The sequence below is a fragment of the Pseudophryne corroboree genome, chromosome 6 (assembly GCF_028390025.1).
Source record: "Pseudophryne corroboree isolate aPseCor3 chromosome 6, aPseCor3.hap2, whole genome shotgun sequence".
Taxonomy (NCBI): Eukaryota; Metazoa; Chordata; class Amphibia; order Anura; family Myobatrachidae; genus Pseudophryne; species Pseudophryne corroboree.
Genome location: NC_086449.1, coordinates 5,539,461 through 5,566,238, shown reverse-complemented (window position 1 = coordinate 5,566,238; position 26,778 = coordinate 5,539,461). Strand labels below are relative to the sequence as shown.

General features: G+C 46.3%; 1 protein-coding gene across 2 annotated transcripts; it reads right to left on the bottom strand.

Moving 5' to 3' along the window:
• Positions 1-726: 726 nt before the first annotated feature.
• LOC134935867 (beta-1,3-galactosyltransferase 5-like) lies at positions 727-25,245 on the bottom strand. Of its 2 annotated transcripts, none has more exons than XM_063930701.1 (4): positions 24,709-25,245; positions 7,719-7,907; positions 6,931-7,597; positions 727-2,798 (listed from the first exon to the last, which is right to left on the bottom strand). In XM_063930701.1, the coding sequence occupies exons 3-4, from the start codon at positions 7,550-7,552 to the stop codon at positions 2,362-2,364; spliced, it is 1,059 nt and encodes a 352-aa protein (XP_063786771.1). In that variant the 5' UTR covers positions 7,553-7,597; positions 7,719-7,907; positions 24,709-25,245; the 3' UTR covers positions 727-2,361. The 2 variants fall into 2 exon arrangements, with proteins under 2 accessions (XP_063786771.1, XP_063786770.1); XM_063930700.1 differs by lacking the exon at positions 24,709-25,245 and adding an exon at positions 22,713-22,967.
• Between the last annotated feature and the right edge of the window lie 1,533 nt (positions 25,246-26,778).

The following is a 26,778-nucleotide window of genomic DNA, read 5'->3' as shown; positions in this document are numbered from 1 at the left end:
CAGTATATTGGAATGTAGCACACACCCTGACACACATACAACCCAACACACAGACACCCGTACAAACCCTAACACAGTGATACAAAACAACACAGACATGAACACCAACACAAACACACACCTCAACATTCAGGCAGACACAGCAATGCCCACAGACCCAGATGAAATGACACAACCCAGACCCTGACAAATAAAAATGTCCTCACTATAAAACAATTTGGTATCCAGGTACCCGTTAACCGAAATATCCAGAAAACTGGAATAGTTCAGCCCTGTAGCGACGTCAAGACGTGGCCAGCATCATGCCGTCACTGGAGTCTGCGGCCAATCACAGACAGGTGGGGGAGTGGCTTTGCAGCCATTCCCTCACCGTCACTACTCCCGGGACCCGCCACCGAAACCCCAGATATTCTGTTAACCGGAAAAATCCCGTATTGAGAATGCTCCTGCTCCCGAGCATTCTGGGTATGGGATACTTGACCTGTACTTATAATTTGTAGTTATTACTTGACTTATTATATACTGCCTCTAGTCCCGCCCCTGTTCATGAACATATAGAAACAGTCGTGACATTATACACGCATGGCCCCCGTATTACAGCCTCGATGTGGACAGGTAACAGCGGCTCCAGGGGTACAGTCGGCATGGCAGTGCTACTTCCTACAAGGTGCGCAGTATATATACAGTAGATCAAGAAAATGACAGAATGAAAACAAAAAACACACATAAGCAAATAAACCAAATGTAATGGCATACGTAATGTAAACATAAAACACATCCAATTAAATAAAAAATGTTCTCCTCAGAGCTGGCCAGCGATAGAGAGGGCAATAATACACATTAATGGTCCAGGATGTCTCTAGGTGGCAATAATACACATCTGTGGTCCAGGATGCCTCTAGGTGGCAAAAATACACATTAATGGTCCAGGATACCTCTAGATGGCAATAATACACATTAATAGTCCAGGATACCTCTAGGTGGCAATAATACACATGTGTGGTGCAGGGTGCCTCTAGGTGGCAATAATACACATTAATGGTCCAGGATACCTCTAGGTGGCAATAATACACATTAATGGTCCAGGGTGCCTCTAGGTGGCAAAAATACACATTAATGGTCCAGGATACCTCTAGATGGCAATAATACACATTAATAGTCCAGGATACCTCTAGGTGGCAATAATACACATGTGTGGTGCAGGGTGCCTCTAGGTGGCAATAATACACATTAATGGTCCAGGAAACCTCTAGGTGGCAATAATACACATTAATGGTCCAGGGTGCCTCTAGGTGGCAAAAATACACATTAATGGTCCAGGATACCTCTAGATGGCAATAATACACATTAATAGTCCAGGATACCTCTAGGTGGCAATAATACACATGTGTGGTCCAGGGTGCCTCTAGGTGGCAATAATACACATTAATGGTCCAGGATACCTCTAGGTGGCAATAATACACATTAATGGTCTAGGATACCTTGAGGTGGCAATAATACACATTAATGATCCAGGATGTCTATAGGTGGCAATAATACACATGAAAGGTCCAGGATGCCTCTAGGTGGCAATAATACACATGAAAGGTCCAGGATGCCTCTAGGTGGCAATAATACACGTGAATGGTCCAGGATGCCTCTAGGTGGCAATAATATACATTAATGGTCCAGGATTCCTCTAGGTGGCAATAATACACATGAAAGGTCCAGGATGCCTCTAGGTGGCAATAATACACGTTAATGGTCCAGGATGCCTCTAGGTGGCAATAATACACGTTAATGGTCCAGGATGCCTCTAGATGAGAATAATATATATGAAATGTCCAGGATGCCTTTAAGTGCCAATAATACACGTGTGGTCCAGAATGCGTCTAGGTGCCAATAATACACATGAATGGTCCAGAATGCATCTAGGTAGCAACAATACACATGAATGGTCCAGGATGCCTCTAGGTGGCAATGATATACATAAATGGTCCATGATGCCTCTAGGTGGCCATAATACACATGAATGGTCCAGGATACCTCTAGGTGGCCATAATACACATGAATGGTCCAGGATACCTCTAGGTGGCAATAATATACATGAATGGTCCAGGATGCCTCTAGGTGGCAATAATACACATTAATGGTCCAGGATACCTCTAGGTGGCAATAATATACATTAATGGTCCAGGATGCCTCTAGGTGGCAATAATACACATGACTGGTCCAGGAGACCTCTAGGTGGCATTAATAATACATATGAAATGTCCAGGATGCCTCTAGATGACAATAATACATATTAATGGTCCAGGATGCCTCTAGATGACAATAATACACATGAAGGGAAAGCGTTTGTTGCACCTCCAATATTTACCTCTAGCACTTTGCATGCTGGACCTCCTTCCAGCATTTTACTAATTGTTCTTGTTCCAGCCCATGAACAACCAAAGCTTGACGGTACTGGCAGGCATCAAACTTTAGTCCATACACGTGAAAGCGAGCATCATGTTTGTAGGTCAGATTGGCTGCCAGAGCCAAGAAACCAAAATATACATCGTCCAATGGAAAAACGGGGATCTTCTGAGACATCTCATAGAGCAGCTTTGCTGAGAGCCCGGGGAAGATGAAGCCTCCACCCGACAGGAAGGTGGGATAGGTGTCGGATGGGAAGAGCGACTCAGAAACCTGATACTTGGAGAAGCGCATTACAGGTGAATGAGGCCTCAGGTATCCATATAGCACCTGTGGGCTGATGGTATGTTCTTTTATGTATCGGACCAATGCATGAGGATTGACGTACTCATCATCATCACCTGGAAATACAGGAGGAATATGTCAGTACAGGAATGTTTCACTATATGGTGTCAGTGCTTTCGCACCTGGTGAGTAGCTCCCTGCCTATGCAGCCTAGCTTCGAAAAGGCAGGCGGCAACACACATGTTTTTGGCCGCAGCAGCTGCATGTGATGTCACACAGCCACCACGCCCCCCGAAAATGGTTCAGACGCACCTGTGTTGTCTGGGCCGCGCCCCGAAAATGCTGCCGTGTGCGCTGGTGCTGCGCGTGTGCACACAGCATATGGCTTCAACCTGCGTCCTGGTCTGATTCGTCCGACACTACCAAATTGTTGGCTTTCAGTCTAATTTAACATGTTGTTTGCCGTTGGTAGCGCACACACTGCACGCTATGGTCCTAGTCGTTAGCGCCATTGTCGAAATTGAGTTGCATGTACAAATGACAGAGGACGTTGCTAACCACCCGCGTTAGCGTGCATCGCTAGCGACATAGGGCCTAATTCAGACCTGATCACACCTCTGCGAATTTGCAGAGGTCTGCAATCTGATAGTGTCTTTTGAAGACCAAGTAGAAGAGTACCCAATCCATGGTTGGTGAGGATGAAATTTATTTTTGATTTTTTAATAAAGGATTTCACCCTTCGGACTGCACATACTGTCATTATTGTAAATTTGTCTTTACCGTGCGACCACAGCTGTCAGTGGTCCTTAATGTCTGGGCATGCTGGTACTTGTTCTTCCACAAGTACTAACATGCCAAGGCAGGCTTGCTGGGACCTGTAGTCCTACTGTAAAGAAGAATATTGTTCTCTATTTGTACACTATTATCTCAGCAGTCAGCACCCACCTCCACCTGGGGTGCTGGAATATCCTTGGGCTTTCATACCAGGAATGGGGGTTCCTCAGGATGAGGGACACTTTTTTTAGGGGGTTTCCAACTTTCTAGGGAATTCCAGGCTTGGATGACTAGTTTGTGACTATTTTTTATGGTATGGCAGGGGTACCCCATAACTGTTTTTTATGGTATGGCAGGAGTACCCCATAATGTATGTCCCCTGCTATGCTGGTTCAGCCTGGTGTTGGCTATTGGAAAATCATGCTGAACTGTGCAGTCCTTTGGGCAAACCCGTCACTCACAGACAGGTCTGTTTATTTCTTCTTCTTCTTCTATGGTTTAATGTTGTCTAATTTTGTATTTTTCATGCAGCTTCCAGTTGGTTTTGATTTTAGTAAATCTCTGATTTGCAAAATCGATGGGATATCACAGAAAAACAAAAAATCACCCTTAAGTAAATATACTGCCATCACCCCAAACCTTTTCTTCCCCAACGCTCCTGCAAACCTTTTAACCTCATCCACAGCTCATCTTTTCCATGTCTCCCCTACTCATGAAACCTCTGCAATGCCAGATCACCCAGGACATTTTCATCTATAACTCCCTCAACCTCCTTGCTATCTTGGAAACCTGGCTATCTCCTACTGACACTACCTCTTCAGCTGCTCTATCCTATGGAGGCCTATCCTTCTCCCACACACCCAGACATGACAACCATCATGGTGGCAGCATTGGGTCTCTCCTACTCCTTAATTGCACCTTCCGCATCACTCTAATGTTCTTTCTTTATGATATACTTAACCCGCTCTTCCATCCTCATCACCTTTGCGTTATTATTATTATCATTATTATTATTATCATTATTATTACTACTTATCGTCCCTTAGGTCCTGCCACCCACAAATGGATCCTCTGGCTTCTCCCCTTTCTTTCATTTGACCTCTGCTACTACATCTTGGAGGACATTAGCATCCTGATCTAATATCTCTCCAACCCAGCTACCATCAATCATCTCTCCCACTCCTTCTCATTTTGCATTTACAAATGGACCTCCTCCCCCTCACAACAATGGTCACTCCCCTGTCCTGATTTTTTCTTTTCTCTGTACTGCTTCTACTCCCCCTCCCTCTTTTAAACCACCAACTACTATCCTTCAACATTACCTTTCCCCTCACTCCACCTTCCCACCCCAAGGCTACTCTTAATAGGCTGAATCTAATGCCCTTGACACCACCAGTTTCTCTGACTCTCTAAACTTCCTTTTCTCTCCCATTACTGCTGTCATTTTTCCTGAACAAACTATATCCTTCTATTACCATGTCCACACTATTGCAATTGACTCTGCTACCCAAACTGTTACCATAAATCTTCTACAGTCTCCTCTCCGACCCTGGCACTCGCCTTTGATCCATTATCTCAAAATACTCTTCTTCTTTAACCTCACAATAATTCTCATTCTATAGATCTGCTCTTTCATTTGCTAAACAATCCTTCTTCAAATCCCTCATCTCCTCCCATGCCTAAACTGTTCAGCACCTGTTTGCTATTTCAGCTCTCTCTTCTCCCTTCCCCCTACCATCCTCTCTCAATGGGATTTCTTTTTCCACCCACTTCACCTCCAAAATAGAATCCATCCATCACAACATCTCATCATTTCAGGCTCCACCTTACCCTCCTATCTGGGCTACCAACAGTGGTCTCGATCACCTTATCTCCAGGGCTAAAGTCTTTTTATTCCTCTACTCTCCAACTACCCCATGACCCCACTAAATCCAAGATCTTTTTATCCCTCCCCACTTTAGCTTGCTCCCACATCAGCCACCTGGTAAACTTGTATCTCTCCTCTGGCACCTTCCCTTCCTCCTACAAGCCTCCAAACCCTAAACTTCATTGAGCTTCATGACTCAGTTTCCTCCTGGTACACAGAGCCGGCCCTAACCAATATGATGCCCTAGGCAAGATTTTGGCTGGTGCCCCCTAGCACCGCCGCTAGTTCTGCAGGAGATGACTGGCATGAGTCAGTTGGCAGCTCTGCTAACATTGGTCGCCTTTTGCTTATGAAAATGCATCTTATTTGCATTACTATGTGGCTAGGACGCACAAGTAGCTTCTGCTGATTAAAATGATATGCAGTATACCTATATTCTGTGTGCGACTGCGGCTGTATCTGCATATGAAATGCTACATTACAGTGATTTCCAGGAGTACACTGCAACGTAGCATTTCATATGCAGATACAGACGCAGTCACACAGAATATAGGCATGCTGCATATCATTTTAATCAGCAGAAGCTGCTGGTGCCCCTAAGCATACCAAATGCCCTAGGCATTTGCCTAGTTTGCCTATGCCTAAGGCCGGCTCTGCTGGTACATCTCTTATTTGTCTATCTGTTACATTTCTGTCTACCCCCACCTCCTCTAATCCTCTACAACCAACTCCTCCTCTACTCCACTTTATCTTACTGTCAGTTCCCCAATGGTTCTATCCTTAGCCCACTTCTCTTATTACGCTACTAATTTTCTGTCTGCAAGCTTAACAGTTACGTTGGACTTTGCTACCACCGCTATTCTGACAAAACCCAAGTTTACGTCTCTTCCCTGGATAATTCTCTCTCTGCACTCTTCCATGTAATTTCCATCTCATCCATCTCATTGTGGATGGGGGGACACTTTCTGAAACTCAATATTTCTAAAAATTAACTTACTATATTGTCTTATCCCCAGCTAAGGGCCCCTCTACTCCCTCTCTGTTGATAATGCCTCATTGCACACTGTACTGTAATTATGTATGTATTTGAATTTATTTACTGTCTGTATTAGTCTTAACTTTGCATTATGTTACTGTTATGTTAATTTTTAACCAGACTATTACTCCCCATAAGATGGGGAGAATATGTAAACATACTGTACACCAGCTAAGGGCCCCTCTACTCCCTCTCTGTTGATAATGCCTCTTTGCACACTGTACTGTAATTATGTATGTATATGAATTTATTTACTGTCTGTATTAGTCTGTAGTTATGTTGTCAGTTGTTTTATCCTTTTAAACGATACTATGAAACCACTGTGGTGCATTATAAATAAAAGAGAAGAAGAAAAGGAAAAAGAAGAAAAAGAAGAAAACGAAAAAGAAAAAAAAGAAAAAGAAAAAAAAGAAGAAAGAAAAAGAAGAGAAAGAAAAATAAAACGAAAAGGAAAAAGTAAAAGAAGAAAAAGAAAAAAAGAAGCGGAAGAAGAGGAAGAAGAATTATTATTATTATTATTATTATTGAGTCTTAAATATGACATGGTGGACCAATATATTTACATACTGACCTTTGTATACGAAAGACACCTCCGGGATGTTGTGGTGCAGCCATTCAAGGAAACAACGTTCCTTCAGAGATAGGTTGTGATGCCCCTCAGCAGAATCCCACTGCAGAATGTCACCAAATTCCCGGCTCTCTGTGGTCACCATTTCCATGTGCCCAAGCACATCTATCCGGCCCAACAGAAATATTGGCCTCACGCTGTAACCATCTATTTCCCATTTGCGAGCCCAAGTTTTTCTGAGGGCTTGTCTCCTGACTCCGGCCTGCGGGTGGGATTTGATTGCCAGAATGACAAGGTTCCTTGTTGCCTGGGTCTCTCTCTTTGGGTCATGAATGACTGAGCAGCGATAACTCTGTAGATAAGGAAACTCCACCAGGAATCGGGAGAGGTTTAAATGATAAGTGTGAACTCCGTCATTAAGGGTCACGGACTCCCTCATAGGATGCAGGGTGAGGGGTGCAGCATTTTTGGTAGTGGTGAAATTGATGAACTTTAGCCAGAAATTCGATGAGTGATGTAATGATTTCCTTCTCGTCTTCTCAGTATACAAAAACATTGTTCTGATAAGCAGCATCAGGGTGAAAACCAGTAAAACGCTGTACAAGGCACGAACCTGGATCTTCATAGTAACCTTTCAACACAAACGGTGGAGATGGGTCTAAAAGAGAATCTGTAGAACACAAGACAATTCATATATACAACAATCCAATCATTCTCTCCATTGTTTCAATCACTACCCTGTTTTTTTTTTTTAAGTAACCTTTCATAGCATTTCCCCTGAACATACCTACCTCCAGACTCAGTGCATGTCCTCAAGTTATAATAGTTTGCTGCATTCCCTGCATCCCAGCTTTCCAGTGACCCAATTCATCCGCTGTTATTTGGAGGACACAGACTGCAGCCCCATGATCCATCGGATAGGGGGGTCTCAGGAGTGGGTGCATGTGATGTCCAGGAGCCTGGAAGAGAAGGTTCTTAGCCTGCAAAAGGAAAAAAAAAACTAAGTATCTTGGGGGCAGGTGGGGAAGCAGGTGCCCAATACTATTGTGACTAGGGCGGGCCGTCTGATCCCTAAATCTGTTCCTGTTGTCAGCTTACAGTATCTGGAAGCCACCCTGTGACCATACCTCCAAACATGACCCTCTCCAGGAGGGACAGAATGCTCTGCTCCTGGACTTCCTTCTCAGTCTATGATTGCCATCACCTGTGCTGAAACACATAGGCGCGTGCAGAACATCTTATTAGGGGGTGCACCGTCGGAGTGGTGTTTAGCACCACCTACTGGGCATCTCTAGCACCGCATATTGGGCGTCTCTAGCACTGCCTATTGGCACTTAAAGCAATATAAACATATGCCCCATAGTGCCAGATACACATATGTCCCCAGCAGGGCCCCTTAATCAATATCCCCAGCGGTGCCATATACACATATGCCCCCAGCGGTACTAGATACACATATGCCCACAGCGGTGCCAGATCCACAAATGCCCCCAGTGGTGCCAGATACTCAAATGCCCCCAGCGGTGGCAGATACACAAATGCCCCCCCTCGCGGTGCCAGATACACAAATGCCCCCAACGGTGCCAGATACACATGCCCCCGGTGGTGCCAGATACATATGCCCCTAGTGGTATCAGATCGACAAATGCCCCCAGCAGTGCCAGATACACATATGCCCCCAGCGTTGCCAGATACACATATGCCCCCAGCGTTGCCAGATACACATATGCCCCCAGCGTTGCCAGATACATATACCCCCAGTGGTGCCAAATACATATGCCACCAGTGGTGCCAGATACATATGCCCCCAGTTGTGCCAGATACACATATCCCTAGTGGTGTCAGATACATATGCCCCCAGTGGTGCCAGATACACATGCCCCTAGCGGTGCCAGATACACAAATGCCCCCAGTGGTGCCAGATACATATGCCGCTAGCAGTGCCAGATACACATGCCCCTAGCAGTGCCAGTTACATATATGCCCCAATTTGTGCTCACCCGATTCCCGTCTCTGACGCTGAGGGGAGGAAGGCGCACTGCGCATCTCTCCTCACTTCACAGAGTCCCTGTCTCCGGCGGCCAATTGAAATATAGAGCCGGCTTGTGAGCCAATCAAAGCTCATGGGGCGGCAGCCAATCAAGAGCCGGTCCACGAGCTCTGATTTGCTGACAGCCAGAGACATTTTAAATGACTGCCGGAGACAGGGAAACAGTGAGGGGCAGGAGAGACACGCGCAGCGCTCTCCTCCTTTCAGCGTCAAGAGACGGGAATCTGCGGCAGCAGGAGTTTGTGAGGGGGGGGTTGCCGGACATTAGGGGGTGCCTGTGCGCCCCAGGCACCCCCCGTGCGCACACCTATGCTGAAACACCTTTCTTATCCATTAATCTGTTCAAAACAGGTGCCGGCAATAATAAATTAAGAGAAAAGTCCAGGAGCAGAGCATTGTGTCTCTCCTGGAGTGGATCATGTTGGAAAGTATGCTGTGACATAGACATAGCCATGAAAATGGATGGTATCTACTCCAATTCTGTACATGAACTTGTCCTTGGGCTCTACCTGTATTATTATATCTCTCAGTCTGACCTTCTGCTGGAGGTTCCTCAGCTCCTCTGGCAGAAGATAAACAGTAAATAGGTCCACATCAGATGGTGGAAAGTCAAAAGTTTGAACAGGTCAAAAGGCCAACATGGAAATTGTCATCACATGGTTTTCCATGATTGTTCATGACTTTTAGGATTGGGGTTAGGCACTTGGGGGAGAGTTAGTTTTAGACTGCCAGAAGGGACAGTAAGGTTTGGGCTGTGGAAGGGGATGGTTTAGGTTAGACACTAGTGAGGAGGGTTATGGTTAGGCACTAGGGGGAGGGTTACGCACTAGGGAGATGTTTTAGGCTAGACACTAGTGGGAAGGGTTAGCGTTAGGCACTAGGGGGATGGTTAGGGTTAGGCACTAGGGGAGAGGGTTAGGGTTAAATAATAAGGGAAGGGTTAGGCACTAGGGGGGGTTGAGGATAGGTACCAGGGGGAGGGTTATGGTTAGGAACTAGGAGGAGAGTTAGGCATTAAGGTTAGGGTTAGGCACTAGTAGGGAGTGGTATGGTTAGGCACTAGGGGTTTTTAGGGTTAGGCACTAGGGGGGTTATGGTTAGGCACTAGGAGGAGGGTTAGGGTCAGGCAATTAGGGAAGGGTTAGGGTTAGGCATTAAGGGGAGGGTTAGGGTTAAGCACTAGGGGGAGGGTTAGGCATTAAGGGGACTGATAGGCACCGGGGGTGGGTTATGGTTAGGCACTAGGGGGATTTAGGACCTCGGGGGAGGGGTAGGCACTAGGGGGGTGGGGTATGGTTAGGCACTGGGGGTTAGGTAATAGGGGGAGGGTTATGGTTAGGCACTAGGGGGGTGGGGTATGGTTAGGCAATGGGGGTTAGGTAATAGGGGGAGAGTTAGGGTTAGGCACTAGGGGGGAGGGTTATGGTTAGGCACTGGGGTTAGGTAATAGGGGGGGGTTATGGTTAGGCACTGGGTGGGTTAGGGTTAGGAACTAAGGGGAGGATAGGCACTGGGGGGGAGGGTTATGGTTAGGCACTAGGGGGGTGGGGTATGGTTAGGCACTGGGGGTTAGGTAATAGGGGGAGGGTTATGGTTAGACACTAGGGGGGGTTAGGGTTAGGAACTAGGGGGAGGGGTATTCACTGGGAGTTGGGTAATAGGGGGAGGGTTATGGTTAGCCACTGGGGGGGTTAGGAACTAGGGGGAGGGGTATGCACTGGAGGGGAGGGTTATGGTTAGGCCCTAGGGGGAGGGTTAGGCAATAAGAGGAGGGTTTAGAATAAAGGGGAGGGTTAGGCACCGGTGGAGGGAGGGGGGGGGGAGGTGAGTTAGGTTTAAATTAGAGATGTACGGGTTCAGATTTACCCGGATCTCACAATGGCATCTTATTGGCTCTCAGATGTCCGGTGTTTTGGACAGCCAATAAAAAAAATCTGGATAAATCCAAACTTGCGTTAATTTTGACATTAAAGGTCCATACACACTTAACGATAAAATGAGCGACGTCGCTCATTTTCCCCCTCCTTGAGTGACGTCACTCATTTTATCGTCAAGTGTGTATGCCGCCAGCGACGACCGATGCGCGGCCCCGCGGGTCGGCAACGATCGTCGCTGTCGGTAGGGCATGCATGAAGGATGTGGACTGTCATCCACGACCTTCATGCAGGGCTGGCGGGGGCGTGACGTCACTGAGCGATATGAGCTGTCATATCGCTCAGTGCGTACAGGCGGCCGCCGACCGGCCGGCCCGGGAGGGGGAAACGTTAGACGATGTCGCTCACAGAGCGACATCGTCTAATGTGTATGGGCCTTAAGAACTGAGTAAAACCGAACACGCACATCTCTAGTTTAAATAACACAAAAGAAAAGTGTCAACCTTTTCTGGGTCGACCATTTGCATGTTGACCTTTTGATCCATCGACCTAAGTTCATTCTGACTATTTAACACTCCACCCTTTGACCCTGTCGGACTTTTATCTCTGTCGACCATCTGGTGTCTGTCACACAGTGAGGGTCAGTGTAGCATAGTGCTGTGACTATAGCAGAGTCGTAAGTAGACATTTTGGTGCCCTGGGCCAGAAAAAGCATTGGAACCCCCCCTTCATATTTTTCAAACCGGGACAGAAGGCGAGCCACCATTCAAACCCATGACCTTACACATTGCAGCCAGACCACTTACTCATGTAGCTATTTGCTCCTGTAAGGGAATATACTGTATGAGAATTTTGAAATGTGTACATTAAAAAAAGGAGAGTGTGACTGAAGGCGCTTAGGGATGGGGAAGATGGCGACTGCCAGGTGATCTCAGGGATAAAAAAAAAAAAAGGAGGAAGTTGCAAGTGAAGTTGACTAAAACAGAAAATTCAAAGGTGCTGCAGAACAGCGCTCCCTGCCTTGTGGCGCCCTGTGCGGAGCACATGCCGCACCACCCTAGTTACAGCCCTGGACAACAGTAAGTGGTTGAAATTCTGAGGGGTTCACAGGACAGGGTAGAATATTGGGGTGCTGGGGAGAAGGGGCAGCTGTGGCGCAATAACTGTGCATGCGTATGCACCGCAATGCGCAGGCGCGTTGCACGGGTACAAAGCGGATCGTTGCTGGGCGATGGATTTAACGAAGAATCCATTCGCGCAGCCAATCGCAAGAAGATTGACAGGAAGTGGGCGTTTGTGGGTGGCAACTGACCATTTTCTGGGAGTGGTTGGAAAAACGCAGGCGTGTCCAGGCGTCTGCAGGGCGGATGTCTGACGTCAGTTCCGGGGCCCGGACAGGCTGAAGTGATCGCAGCGGCTGAGTAAGTTCTGGGCTACTCAGAAACTGCACAATACTTTTTTGTACCGCTCGGCTGCACATGCGATCGCACACTTGCAAAGCAAAAATACACTCCCCTATGGGCGGCGACTATCTGATCGCAGCGCTGCAAAAAAAACCTAGCGAGCGATCAGGTCTGAATTAGGCCCAATATTCAACCCAGGTCCGTACAAACACATGCCAAATGAATGCAAATGATACGTTTACCAACCAAAGTGACAAAAACACGTTAATAGGTGTGTTAGGGAATTATAGTGGCACAGAGCGCAGCTGTGGCTGTGAAGGGTTAATTCCAGCTCTTCACGTTCCTTGCCACAAACCGTCTCATTACAGGGTCATAGCGGCTAACATAAAAGGAAAAGCAGAAATAGTTTTGCAATGAGCTGTGGGAGGAAGGCCGGGTGGGGTCTTATTTCCTTCCTTTATTGTACAGGGTGGTTCGTAAGTGTGGAAACGAGTCAGGAAATATGAACCCAGCGTCTGCACACCTGAGACTCGAGAATGAATACAGATACGTTAAAACGAAAAACACTTACTTTTTTGGTGAAATTCTGCATCTGCTTGATGTGTCACATGACTACCTGCCCAATTACAAAAACAAAGTTGCCTCCAAGATGGCCAACATGCCCTAAAAAGTTTCCCCCCACTCCCATCTCATATGTGTAGACACTGGATTGATACTTCCTTGTTCATTTCTTTGTGATACGGGTGTTTCCACACTTATGGCTCACCCTGTATATATTTTCTTAAAATTAGAAGATCTTGGCCCTCATTCCGAGTTGTTCGCTCGTTGCCGATTTTCGCTATGCTGCGATTTGCTGGTAAATGCGCATGCGCATGCTACGCAGCGCGCATGCGCTAAGTTATTTAACTAAAAACTTAGCAGTTTTGCTGGTGTTCGTACAACGCTTTTCAGTCGCACTGCTGATCGGTAAATGATTGACAGGAAAGGGGCGTTTCTGGGAGGTAACTGAGCGTTTTCCGGGAGTGTGCTAAAAAACGCAGGCGTGTCAGGCAAAAACGCAGGAGTGTCTGGAGAAACGGGGGAGTGGCTGGCCGAACGCAGGGCGTGTTTGTGACGTCAAACCAGGAACTAAACGGACTGAGGTGATAGCAATCTGTGAGTAGGTCTGGAGCTACTCAGAAACTGCAAAGAAATATTTAGTAGCAATTCTGCTAATCTTTCGTTCGTTATTCTGCTAAGCTAAGATACACTCCCAGAGGGCGGCGGCCTAGCGTGTGCAATGCTGCTAAAAGCAGCTAGCGAGCGAACAACTCGGAATGAGGGCACTTGTTCTGATAAAAAATTGCCGGGCGCACCGCTTGTGTAGCAATCAGCAGCTGGTGTCCAGCATTTTGTTTTTGCGCTGTCGGATCTGACTCATAGGAGGATGGGAACGCGGCTGCGCTGTCCTCGGGGCATCACGATGGCACCAGCTGCAGAGATCTCGCTAGAAGCCGGCAGTAAAGCTGCAGTGAGGCAGCGCATGTGTGTGAAGTCCAGCCTGCCTCCAGGCGATCCGTGCACCGGCCACGAGAAAACGCGTCTGACTGACAATCAGCACAGCGGAGTGGGGAGTGCACCTGTCTATTCCTGCAATGCTTACCCTGCTTACCGCATCACGCCGACCCTGTCTCTCTCATCCACACTCATTAAGGTCTCCCTGTTAGATGATTGTATTCGGGCTGCACCCACTCTGAGCAATGACACTCTTGCACAATAAGACTTTCCTCTAGTCTCTAAACCTCCCAGCAATCACCTCTTTTACACTTCCATCTATACTATTCTACCCAATTATCTAACCCTGATCTATTCTGTACAGTTACCCCCAGCATCCTATTATCCCCAGTTTTCCCCACATACCTCTATCCTTTCTTGCTCAACCACCTCCTATATTATTTTCTACCATATTTACTCCTCTATTCTGGCTGAATGGACACAGCACAGTCACTTGTGGATGGACACAGCACAGTCACTTGTGGATGGACACAACACAGTCACTTGTGTGACACAGCACAGCCACTTGTGTATGGATACAGCACAGTCACTTGTGTATGGACACAGCACAGTCACTTGTGTATGGACACAGCACAGTCACTTGTGGATGGACATAGCACAGTCACTTGTGGGTGGACACAGCATAGTCACTTGTGAATGGACACAGCACAGTCACTTGTGGATGGACACAGCACAGTCACTTGTGGATGGACACAGCACAGTCACTTGTGTGACACAGCACAGCCACTTGTGTATGGATACAGCACAGTCACTTGTGTATGGACACAGCACAGTCACTTGTGTATGGACACAGCACAGTCACTTGTGGATGGACACAGCCTAGTCACCTGTGTGACACAGCACAGTCACTTGTGTATGGACACAGCACAGTCACTTGTGGATGGACACAGCACAGTCACTTGTGGATGGACGCAGCACAGCCACTTGTGGATGGACACAGCACAGTCACTTGTGGATGGACACAGCACAGTCACTTGTGGATGGACACAGCACAGTCACTTGTGTATGGACACAGCACAGTCACTTGTGTATGGACACAGCACAGTCACTTGTGTATGGACACAGCACAGTCACTTGTGGATGGACACAGCACAGTCACTTGTGTATGGACACAGCACAGTCACTTGTGGATGGACACAGCACAGTCACTTGTGGATGGACCCAGCATAGTCACTTGTGAATGGACACAGCACAGTCACCTGTGGATGGACACAACACAGTCACTTGTGTATGGACACAGCACAGTCACTTGTGGATGGACACAGCACAGTCACTTGTGTATGGATACAGCACAGTCACTTGTGTATGGATACAGCACAGTCACTTGTGTATGGACACAGCACAGTCACTTGTGTATGGACACAGCACAGTCACTTGTGGATGGACACAGCATAGTCACTTGTGAATGGACACAGCACAGTCACTTGTGGATGGACACAGCACAGTCACTTGTGGATGGACACAGCACAGTCACTTGTGTGACACAGCACAGCCACTTGTATATGGATACAGCACAGTCACTTGTGTATGGACACAGCACAGTCACTTGTGGATGGACACAGCACAGTCACTTGTGGATGGACACAGCATAGTCACTTGTGGTTAAACAGCATAGTCACTTGTGGATGGACACAGCACAGCTGCTTGATGGACACATCACAGTCACTTGTATATGGACACAGCACAGCCGCTTGATGGACACAGCACAGTCACTTGTGTGACACAGCACAGTCACTTGTGGATGGACACAGCACAGTCACTCGTGGATGGACACAGCACAGTCACTTGTGTGACACAGCACAGTCACTTGTGTATGGACACAGCACAGTCACTTGTGTATGGACACAGCACAGTCACTTGTGTATGGACACAGCACAGTCACTTGTGTATGGACACAGCACAGTCACTTGTGTATGGACACAGCACAGTCACTTGTGTATAGATACAGCACAGTCACTTGTGTATGGACACAGCACAGTCACTTGTGGATGGACACAGCACAGTCACTTGTGTGACACAGCACAGTCACTTGTGTATGGACACAGCACAGTCACTTGTTTATGGACACAGCACAGTCACTTGTGGATGGACACAGCACAGTCACTTGTGCATGGACACAGCACAGTCACTTGTGTATGGACACAGTACAGTCACTTGTGGATGGACACAGCACAGTCACTTGTGTGACACAGCACAGCCACTTGTGTATGGACACAGCACAGTCACTTGTGTATGGACACAGCACAGTCACTTGTGGATGGACACAGCACAGTCACTTGTGTATGGACACAGCACAGTCACTTGTGGATGGACACAGCACAGTCACTTGTGGATGGACACAGCACAGTCACTTGTGTATGGACACAGCACAGTCACTTGTGTATGGACACAGCACAGTCACTTGTGTATGGAAACAGCACAGTCACTTGTGGATGGACACAGCACAGTCACTTGTGGATGGACACAGCACAGTCACTTGTGGATGGACACAGCACAGTCACTTGTGGATGGACACAGCACAGTCACTTGTGGATGGACACAGCACAGTCACTTGTCGATGGACACAGCACAGTCACTTGTGGATGGACACAGCACAGTCACTTGTGTGACACAGTCACTTGTGGATGGACACAGCACAGTCACTTGTGGATGGACACAGCACAGTCACTTGTGGATGGACACAGCACAGTCACTTGTATGACACAGCACAGTCACTTGTGGATGGACACAGCACAGTCACTTGTGGATGGACACAGCACAGTCACTTGTATGACACAGCACAGTCACTTGTGGATGGACACAGCACAGTCACTTGTGGATGGACACAGCACAGTCACTTGTGGATGGACACAACACAGTCACTTGTGGATGGACACAGCACAGTCACTTGTATGACACAGCACAGTCACTTGTGGATGGACAAGGCACAGTCACTTGTGGATGGACACAGCACAGTCACTTGTGGATGGACACAGCACAGTCACTTGTGGATGGACACAGCACAGTCACTTGTGTATGGACACAGCACAGTCACTTGTATATGGACATATAAGATGAGAGACATGAGACGGAACAATGCAGAAGAGCTGAAGGCCGCTATTGAAGCATCCGGGTCTTCCATAACACCTCAGCAGTGCCACCGGCTGATAGAATCCACGCCACACCGCATTGAGGTAGTAATTCATGCAAAAGGGCCCAAACCAAGTACTGAGTACATATGCGTGATTATACTTTCCAGAGGGCCGACATTTCCGTATTTATAATCCTTTTTTTAATGAGTTTATGTAATATTCTAATTTTCTGAGATTTGGGATTTTCTTAAGCTGTAAACCACAATCATCAAAATGATAACAAATAAAGGCTTGAAATATCTCACTTTGCATGTAATGACTCTATATAATATATGTTTCACCTTTTAAGTTGAATTACTGAAATAAATGAACTTTTGCACGATAATCTAATTTTCTGAGTTTCACCTGTATACAGAGGTTAGTCAGGAGCTACTGTACAAAGCGGCTAATTCACACCTGATCGCTAGGCTGCGTCTTCGTACAGCGGACGATCAGGTCTAAACTGCGCATGTGTATGCACCCCAATGCACAGGCGCGTTGCACGGGTACAAAGCGGATCGCCGCTCAGCAATGGGTTTGTGCGAGGAATCCATTTGTGTTTGTTGGTGGCAACTGACTGTTTTCTGGGTGTATTTGGAAAAACGCAGGCGTTCTCAAGCGTTTGCAGGGCGGGTGTCTGACGTCAATTACAGTCCTGGACAGGCTGGTGTGATCGCAGCGGCTGAGTAAGTCCTGGTCTACTCAGAGACTGCACAAATCTTTTTGTACAACTCTGCTACACATGCGTTCGCACACTTGCACAGCTAAAATACACTCCCCTATCTTCGGCGACTATGTGATCGCAGCAGTGCAAAAAAACGATTGCTAGCAATCAGGTCTGAATTAGGGCCAAAGTCACCAGGGACTATTATTATTTCATTGTCAAGGACAGAAAGTAGTGAATAACAAAATCCACATTGGACCAGCTGCTCTGCGCAGTTTACACTTTCATTATTAAGAGCTGAACCCAGGAGATAAACCTTCGCGTTGAGTGCACTCGACAATATATAGCTAGCTATAGCGAGCTATATAATTTACAGAGGTTCCATGAGTTTCCAATTGTCAGAATGTTTTTGAATATAATGGATTCCGGACTTGCAATTTATAGTGTTAAACTGTCAAATGTTGAAATGGATTCTTGTACTTTGTAGATGCATGCGTTTTATTCTCGGTTACTATTGACTGTGATCATTTTCCTAAGTACACAGCAAAAGGAGCTTTACCGAAGTGTTCCAGTTCAATACATTCCTACAAAGAAATTGCAAAATAAGTGCCTGTGTGTATTCTAGCTTAAATTGCATTGTATTGTGAGCCGACATTGAAACTTATTCCTATCATGATTTATACTGTCGGTGTCACATACGGGGTGATGTAATGTGAATAAGGAGCGATACGGTGGGGTGTAATATGAATAAGGAGCGATATGGCGCGGTGTAGTGTTAATAAGGAGTGATACCATGCGGTGTAATGTGAATAAGGGGAAATATGGTGCGGTGTAATGGGAATAAGGAGCAATATTGTGTGGTGTAATGTGAATAAGGAGCAATATTGTGGGGTGTAGTGCGAATAAGGAGCAATATGGTGGGGTGTAATGTGAATAAGGAGCGATACGGTGCAGTGTAATGTGTATGAGGAGTGAAATGGTGTGGTGTACTATGAATAAGGGGTGATACGGTGTGGTATAATGTGTATAAGATGTGATACTGTGTGGTGTAATGTGTATAAGGAGCGTTACGGTACAGTGTAATGTGAATAAGGGGCAATACAGTGTGATGTAATGTGAAAAAGGAGCTATACAGTCCGGTGAAATGTGAAAAAGGGGCTATACGGTGCAGTGTAATGTGAATAAGGAGCAATACGGTGCGGTGTAATGTGAATAAGGAGCAATATGGTGAGGTGTAATGTGAATAAGGGGCAATACGGTGCAGTGTAATGTGAATAAGGGGCAATACGGTGCAGTGTAATGTGAATAAGGAGCAATATGGTGAGGTGTAATGTGAATAAGGGGCAATACGGTGCAGTGTAATGTGAATAAGGAGCAATACGGTGCGGTGTAATGTGAATAAGGAGCAATATGGTGAGGTGTAATGTAAATAAGGGGCAATCCGGTACAGTGTAATGGGAATAAGGAGCAATATCGTGTGGTGTAATGTGAATAAGGAGCAATACGGTGCGGTGTAATGTGAATAAAGAGCAATACGGTGTGGTGTAATGTGAATAAGGAGCAATATGGTGAGGTGTAATATGAATAAGGAGCAATACGGTGAGGTGTAATGTGAATAAAGAGCAATACGGTGCAGTGTAATGTGAATAAGGAGCAATATGGTGAGGTGTAATGTGAATAAGGGGCAATATGGTGAGGTGTAATGTGAATAAAGAGCAATACGGTGCGGTGTAATGTAAATAAGGAGCAATATGGTGAGGTGTAATGTGAATAAGGAGCAATATGGTGAGGTGTAATGTGAATAAAGAGCAATACAGTGCAGTGTAATGTGAATAAGGAGCAAAATGGTGAGGTGTAATGTGAATAAGGGGCAATACGGTGCGGTGTAATGTGAATAAGGAGCAATATGGTGAGGTGTAATGTGAATAAGGAGCAATATGGTGAGGTGTAATGTGAATAAAGAGCAATACGGTGCGGTGTAATGTGAATAAGGAGCAATATGGTGAGGTGTAATGTGAATAAGGGGCAATCCGGTACAGTGTAATGGGAATAAGGAGCAATATCGTGTGGTGTAATGTGAATAAAGAGCAATACGGTACAGTGTAATGTGAATAAAGAGCAATATGGTGTGGTGTAATGTGAATAAGGGGCAATCCGGTACAGTGTAATGTGAATAAAGAGCAATATGGTGTGGTGTAATGTGAATAAGGGGCAATCCGGTACAGTGTAATGTGAATAAAGAGCAATATGGTGTGGTGTAATGTGATTAAAGAGCAATACGTTGCGGTGTAATGTGAATAAGGAGCAATACGGTGAGGTGTAATGTGAATAAAGAGCAATACGGTGTGGTGTAATGTGAATAAGGAGCAATATGGTGAGGTGTAATGTGAATAAGGAGCAATATGGTGAGGTGTAATGTGAATAAGGGGCAATATGGTGAGGTGTAATGTGAATAAAGAGCAATACGGTGCGGTGTAATGTGAATAAGGAGCAATATGGTGAGGGGTAATGTGAATAAGGAGCAATATTGTGAGGTGTAATGTGAATAAAGAGCAATACGGTGCGGTGTAATGTGAATAAGGAGCAATATGGTGAGATGTAATGTGAATAAGGGGCAATATGGTGCAGTGTAATGTGAATAAGGAGCAATACGGTGCGGTGTAATGTGAATAAGGGGCAATACGGTGCAGTGTAATGTGAATAAGGAGCAATATGGTGCGGTGTAATGTGAATAAAGAGCAATACGGTGCGGTTTAATGTGAATAAGGAGCAATACGGTGCAGTGTAATGTGAATAAGGAGCAATACGGTGCGGTGTAATGTGAATAAAGAGCAATATGGTGCGGTGTAATGTGAATAAGGAGCAATACGGTGCGGTGTAATGTGAATAAGGGGCAATACGGTGCGGTGTAATGTGAATAAGGATTGATATGGTGAGGTGTAATGTAATGTAATGTAATTGGGGCACTACTGTGTGACGTAATGTGAATAAGGGACACTATTGTGCAACGTAATGGAATTGGGGGTACTACTGTGTGGCCACATCCCTTCCCAGCAGGAACATCCCCTTTTTTAGAACACACGCCTTTGGTGCGCACTGCCCCCATTTAAAATATGGGGGGGGATGGATGCACCAATACTGTTGCTAGCACAGGGCACCAAAATGAGAATTGCTATGGGTGAGGGGTGACGGGTGTTGCAGGCTGCTGGATAGTGGGTGCTGTGCTGGGTCAGAAGCAGAACTAGCAACGGTGCTAGGGGCCACCAGCCAAAGATCTTGCCTAGGGCACCAAATTGGATAGGGCCGGCTCTGCCTGCTTAATAGAGTTATGTGTTGTTATGTGTAATTATATTTGTACAATTAAATAAAAACTAATTCTCATATACAGAACAGATGATATATTTCACCCACAACAGTATCTATATAGCAATTCCATAGGTTTTGTACTGTGAGACCTATTCTGAGAGAACGGCTGAACGCAAAAACATGGTTCAAAATAAATGTCTTACCCTGTAGATGTGCCAACCGAAGATAGAAATGAGATTGGGGCAACAGTTCGGGTGTTGCGGAGCGGCAAAGTTCCCATGAAAAGTCTATTGGGAAGCGTGCGTGGGCGATATAAACATATGCTCTGCCCCTAGATGCAATATATCCACTTTACCTGTTTATCTTGTGAAGGGGATCACTGTCCTTACCTACGCACAGCGCTGAGTTCAGTCTCAGACCTGCTGTGTGCACGGTACTCTGTCACCAGTCCTAAAGTCAGTAATACTGTATTGCATGGTTACCCTTACAGAATGCCTCCCACGCTGCAAAAATACAAAAACTCTTAAGAGCCTTACTGAGAGGTGCCAGAGCCTTTAAAAAAAAAAAAAGAGAGAATGGCATTCCCCTAGTACCAAGGTTACAGGTAACAATACCGCGCGTGTAATGCAGGAATTTACAGCGTAATCTAGAATGTATTCACATGGTTTTCTTTTAAACACAAGTGAAGGCATTGCAGCACCTGAATAAATAAGAGCGCCTCTATTAATGTGTATTTCTAATTATATTTGTGTACTACGCAGTGACGGAGTTGTTTTAATTGTTTTTAACCCTTAATCATCATCCCATACACTGGCAGACACCCCCTACAGCCACACAGCTGGGATATTCTGTCGCTTGTGCGGGTAACGTGTCTGCATGTGCAGCCGCGGTTATACAGCCCAGGTACAGCCGGCGCTGCTTGTGTGGGTATTGTGTCTGCATGTGCAGCCCCAGTTGTAGAGACCGGGTACAGCCGGCGCTGCTTGTGCGGGTAATGTGTCTGCATGTGCAGCCACGGTTATACAGCACCGGGTACAGCCGGCGCTGCTTGTGCGGGTAATGTGTCTGCATGTGCAGCTGCGGTTATACAGCCCGGGTACAGCCAGAGCTACTTGTGCGGGTAATGTGTCTGCATGTGCAGACGCAGTTATACGGCCTGTATCCCAGATTCTGCAATGTTTCTTACTATAAGTATTCTACACATTTATCTTACACTGCTTCTATGCAGAGTTACCTTCCCTCCCTCATTCTGCAGGAGACTCCCTGATATAGTAACAATCTCCCTCACTCCCTGAATAGACCTGCAATCTCCCTGATTTTACTTTACATTCTTGGGGTAAAAAAATAAATCAGCGATACATACATTCAAATGGGATCATCAGCGCTATTTCCCTGCATTGGGTATAAGGCACAATGATCCCTATGGCTACATGCATTTTAAATGAAGTTTCTCGTGGCCACTTACAGTATATGGAACCTCTTGTAAAACACAATACACAAACAAATCCTGAAAAATATCAGAGTCTTTTCTTCAACAAGTAGATCTTACCAACTTTGGGGCTCACATGTAGATGTAAGTCATGTTTATGACGCGCCTCTCAGATGTACAGCGCATGTCCGCACTGATAGGTGTTACTGTCACATCTCCCTGACATGCTATTCCAAAAGTAGGCAAGTATGCTTCTGTGTAGTACAGTATGTAAGGCACTGCGGTGTCACATAAGTAACATATAATAAAAATATAAAGGATTCCTACGCACAAATACTTCATTAATATAACATACAGTAAATACATGAGATAATACACAGGTCACGCTGACTTACCCTGCACTCTGCCAGTGACCACAGCCTCTAAATGTAGACTCTTCCTGTCACTCATCTCCTCTCGGTGGGTGATAGTCCCCTGGCCGGCACCAGCTCTCTGCAGGGAACGTCTGAGTCCTTCTCGCCTGTCAGATCCTGCCCTAGTCCCTGTCCCCACCTCCGGCAACATGTGCTTCTGAGAAGTGTGCATTATGTCAGAGAGTAGCAGCCACTCATCCTGTGGAGAGGGGGGGAGGGACTGCGACCGACCGCTGGTTTCACCGAACAAAACTGGTTTTGCAGGTTTTCTTTCTAAACACTATAAACACTGACCGTTACTCTGATAATGGGGGTCATTCCGAGTTGATCGCTAGCTGCCGTTGTTTGCTGCATAGCGATCATTGGGAAAAATGGCTAATCTGCGCATGCGTATGCACCGCAATGCGCATGTGCGACGTACGGATGCAAAGAGCATCGTGGTTTTGCACAGGTTCTAGTGAAGCTTTCAGTCGCAACAGCCCATCGCAAGGAGATTGACAGGAAGTGGGAGTTTCTGGGTGGCAACTGACCGTTTTCTGGGAGTGTTTGGAAAAAGGCAGGCGTGGCTGGGCGTTCGCTGGGCGGGTGTGTGACGTCAGAAGCCGTCCCTCCATCATTAGAATCAATGCACAGGAAGAATAACTACAGGGCTGGTCTTGTTTTGCACAAAATGATTTTGCAGGCGCTCTGCTGAACAGGCGTTCGCACTTCTGCTAAGCGAAAATACACTCCCCGGTGGGCGGCGGCAATGCGTTTGCACGGTTGCTAAAAACTGCTAGCGAGCGATCAACTCGGAATGACCCCCAATGTACAGATGTCACTGGTCAGTACAAACACATAACACCGCAGCGCAAATGCTGTTTTGTGCCGATCGCCATCTACGCCATGGCTGCCGAATGATGGGGATGTGCGCAGATCTGCCGACTGGATTATCGACGTGAGATGAAGGTCTGGGAGGCCTGGTTCTACTGTACATACCCCATCGATGGCAGATTTGATGGCCAACACTGATGGTATAAAACCATTTGCTTGGTAACCATCGATTGTTTTACCCACCGACGGTCATCCCTGCTTTACGATGGAGTGGGCTGCGGGCCAATCAGTGACTGGGGACGGGGCATTGTGGGTGTCAGGGGGCGGAGCTATGATCTGTGTTTCGACACATTGTAGAGATGAAAAAAAATTATCTGGTTGTTCTTTACCATTCCTGGTTATGTCATCGGGGTGCGGTATAATGGATCTACAATGTTTAGGCCGACAGCCAATAGAGCGAAAGCATAAGGTCGACGTACGTTAGGTTGACAGGTACAAAAAGTCGGCAGATGGAAGGTAGACAGTGGTTAAGGTCGACAGGGAGAAAAGATTGACAGGGTCAACAGGTCAATGTAGCAATGGTCGACATACAAATGGTCGACACAAGTTATTTGGGCGGAATCTTGTATATATATATATCATGTTATGTGACCACCATCAGTACACACCTGTACGCTCGCCACACTGTCGACCAATACATTGTGGATGGATCATCCAGATACCGTGTCATTGGTGTTCTGTGGGTGTATGTGTAATACCCTGCTATATGAGGTGTGACATGCCACAGAGCATGTGATTACACAGGCAGATAATTCCCAGCAGCCTCAGCAGCAGCACTGGAGGTCAGGAGCAGGTCACATGACCAGTGACAGTGGGAAGCGAGTGGCAGTTGGAGACAGAGCGGCACAGGGCCCAGGATGTATGAGAGAGGGAGCGCTGTCTTTCAGGGGTGTCCAATGATATGCTAACAACCTCTTATTACAATATATATTCTAATGTATAGTAATGATTGCATAGTGCATCTGCACCCATTCCTTTTAGTGTATACTGGAGTATAACGGGAGAAGCTCTGCCTCACCTCACTGCACGCCTCTGATAAAAGCTATAGACTGCTGGATCGTAATAATCCTCAATAAGCGCAATGTGTCATGGACCGGGGACTCACCTCCGGTGACTGTCTCCTGGGGCTCCCTGTACGGTGGCTAGTGGTGCGGCGGCGGAGGTCTGCGAGGGCCGCTGGTGTGCCACAGCTGAGGGGGAGTGGACGACTGTGCGGCCTGCGGCCACTGGAGCATTGTGCAGGGAGGCTGCCTTCGTAAGATCCCCTTCTCTGGAGCACTGTGCAGGGAGGCTGCCCAAGTAAGAGCCCCTTCTCTGGCGTGTCTGCAGTACCGGGGGCCGCCATGTTGGAGACCAGTTCATAGTATGCCAATGGGATTTGGTCTCTGGTCTCTTCCTGCCAATCACAGGTTTCCCTGGTCAAAGGGGGCAGTCACGTTTCAAATCTTGCCAGTGCTTTATGTTTCTGTTTCAGTACAGGTGTCTTAGCTCTATGCTGTCCACAGGTTTACCTTTTCAGTTCCTCAAGGATCTTCAACTCCATGGAATCGTCACCTTAGCTGCCTTCTGCTGCACAACTGCCAGTGGTTTCTCAGCTCCGTAGGCCACATCTTGCTGCTTAGGACAGTGCCTCCTGGAGTCCAATCCTTAGAGGAAAACTCTGCAGTCCTTCAGTGTTCTTCAGCCACAAGTAATCATCCATTATACAAACTCCTTCAGTGTTCTTCAGCCATGACACGTAATCATCCATTATACAAACTCCTTCCGTGTTCTTCAGCCATGACAAGTAATCATCCATTATATAAACTCCTTCAGTGTTCTTCAGCCACGACAAGTAATCATCCATTATACAAACTCCTTCAGTGTTCTTCAGCCATGAGACGTAATCATCCATTGTATATATATATCCATTTGGTTTTCAGTATCATCTGTACGCAGATGATACTCAAATCTACCTATCCTCCCCTGACTTGTCCCTATCTGTACTGGACCGTGTCACTGAATGCCTTTCTGCCATCTCATCCTGGATGACATCTCGCCACCTCAAACTTAATATTTCAAAGACAGAGTTAATTATATTTCCACCGGCCAATAGTAGGTACCAACCTGATATCTCTATCACTGTTGAAAACTTGACTATCTACCCTGCCCCACAAGCTCGCTGCCTAGGTGTCATCCTTGACTCTGATCTGTCCTTTGTTCCCCACATTCAATCTGTCTCAAGATCATGTTACATGCATCTAAAAAACATATCCAAAACCAAAATACGACCATACCTTACACAAGACACTGCTAAAACTCTAATCCACGCTCTCATTATCTCCCGCATTGATTATTGCAATAGTCTCCTAACTGGTCTTCCCAAAACGAGACTCTCACCACTACAATCCATTCTGAATGCAGCGGCGAGGCTTATCTTCCTCGCTAGACGTTCATCGTCTGCAGATCCACTCTGTCAGTCCCTCCATTGGTTACCTGTACTCTACCGCATTCAATATAAAATACTTTTACTCACACACAAGGCCATTAACCAAACTACACCAATGTACATCACTTTGCTTATCACAAAATATCTCCCAACCCGACCTCTTCGCTCTTCACAAGATCTACGTCTCTCATCCACACGCATTACTCGCTCCCACTCACGACTGCAGGACTTTCATCGGGCTGCACCCACCCTGTGGAATGCACAATAAGACTCTCCTCTAGTCTCCAAACCTTCAAGCGTTCCCTCAAAACTCACCTCTTTAGGCAAGCTTATCACATTCCAGAACCGCCCACATAACTTTCATAAACCTTCCTATCAAATTACATCCACTCTGTACAGTCCACACATATCCTCACATGTCTTCTCATTCTATGCAATAGATAGCACCTTTCCTTATGTACACATGCCTATTTCCCTATAGATTGTAAGCTTGCGAGCAGGGCCTTCCTACCTCTATGACTGTTATCACCCAGTTTGTTATTGTTATTTCAAATTGTAAAGCGCAACGGAATTTGCTGCGCTATATAAGAAACTGTTAATAAATAAATAATAAATAAATTATACAAACTCCTTCCGTGTTCTTCAGCCATGACAAGTAATCATCCATTATATAAACTCCTTCCGTGTTCTTCAGCCATGACAAGTAATCATCCATTATACAAACTCCTTCAGTGTTTTGCAGCCACG

Coding starts and splice junctions, on each gene's coding strand:
- LOC134935867 (XM_063930701.1), bottom strand. CDS start 7,552: ATGAAGATCCAGGTTCGTGCCTTGTACAGCGTTTTACTGGTTTTCACC. Junction 2,799..6,930: donor GGTGTCTTTCGTATACAAAG/GTCAGTATGTAA, acceptor CTGTATTTCCAG/GTGATGATGATGAGTACGTC.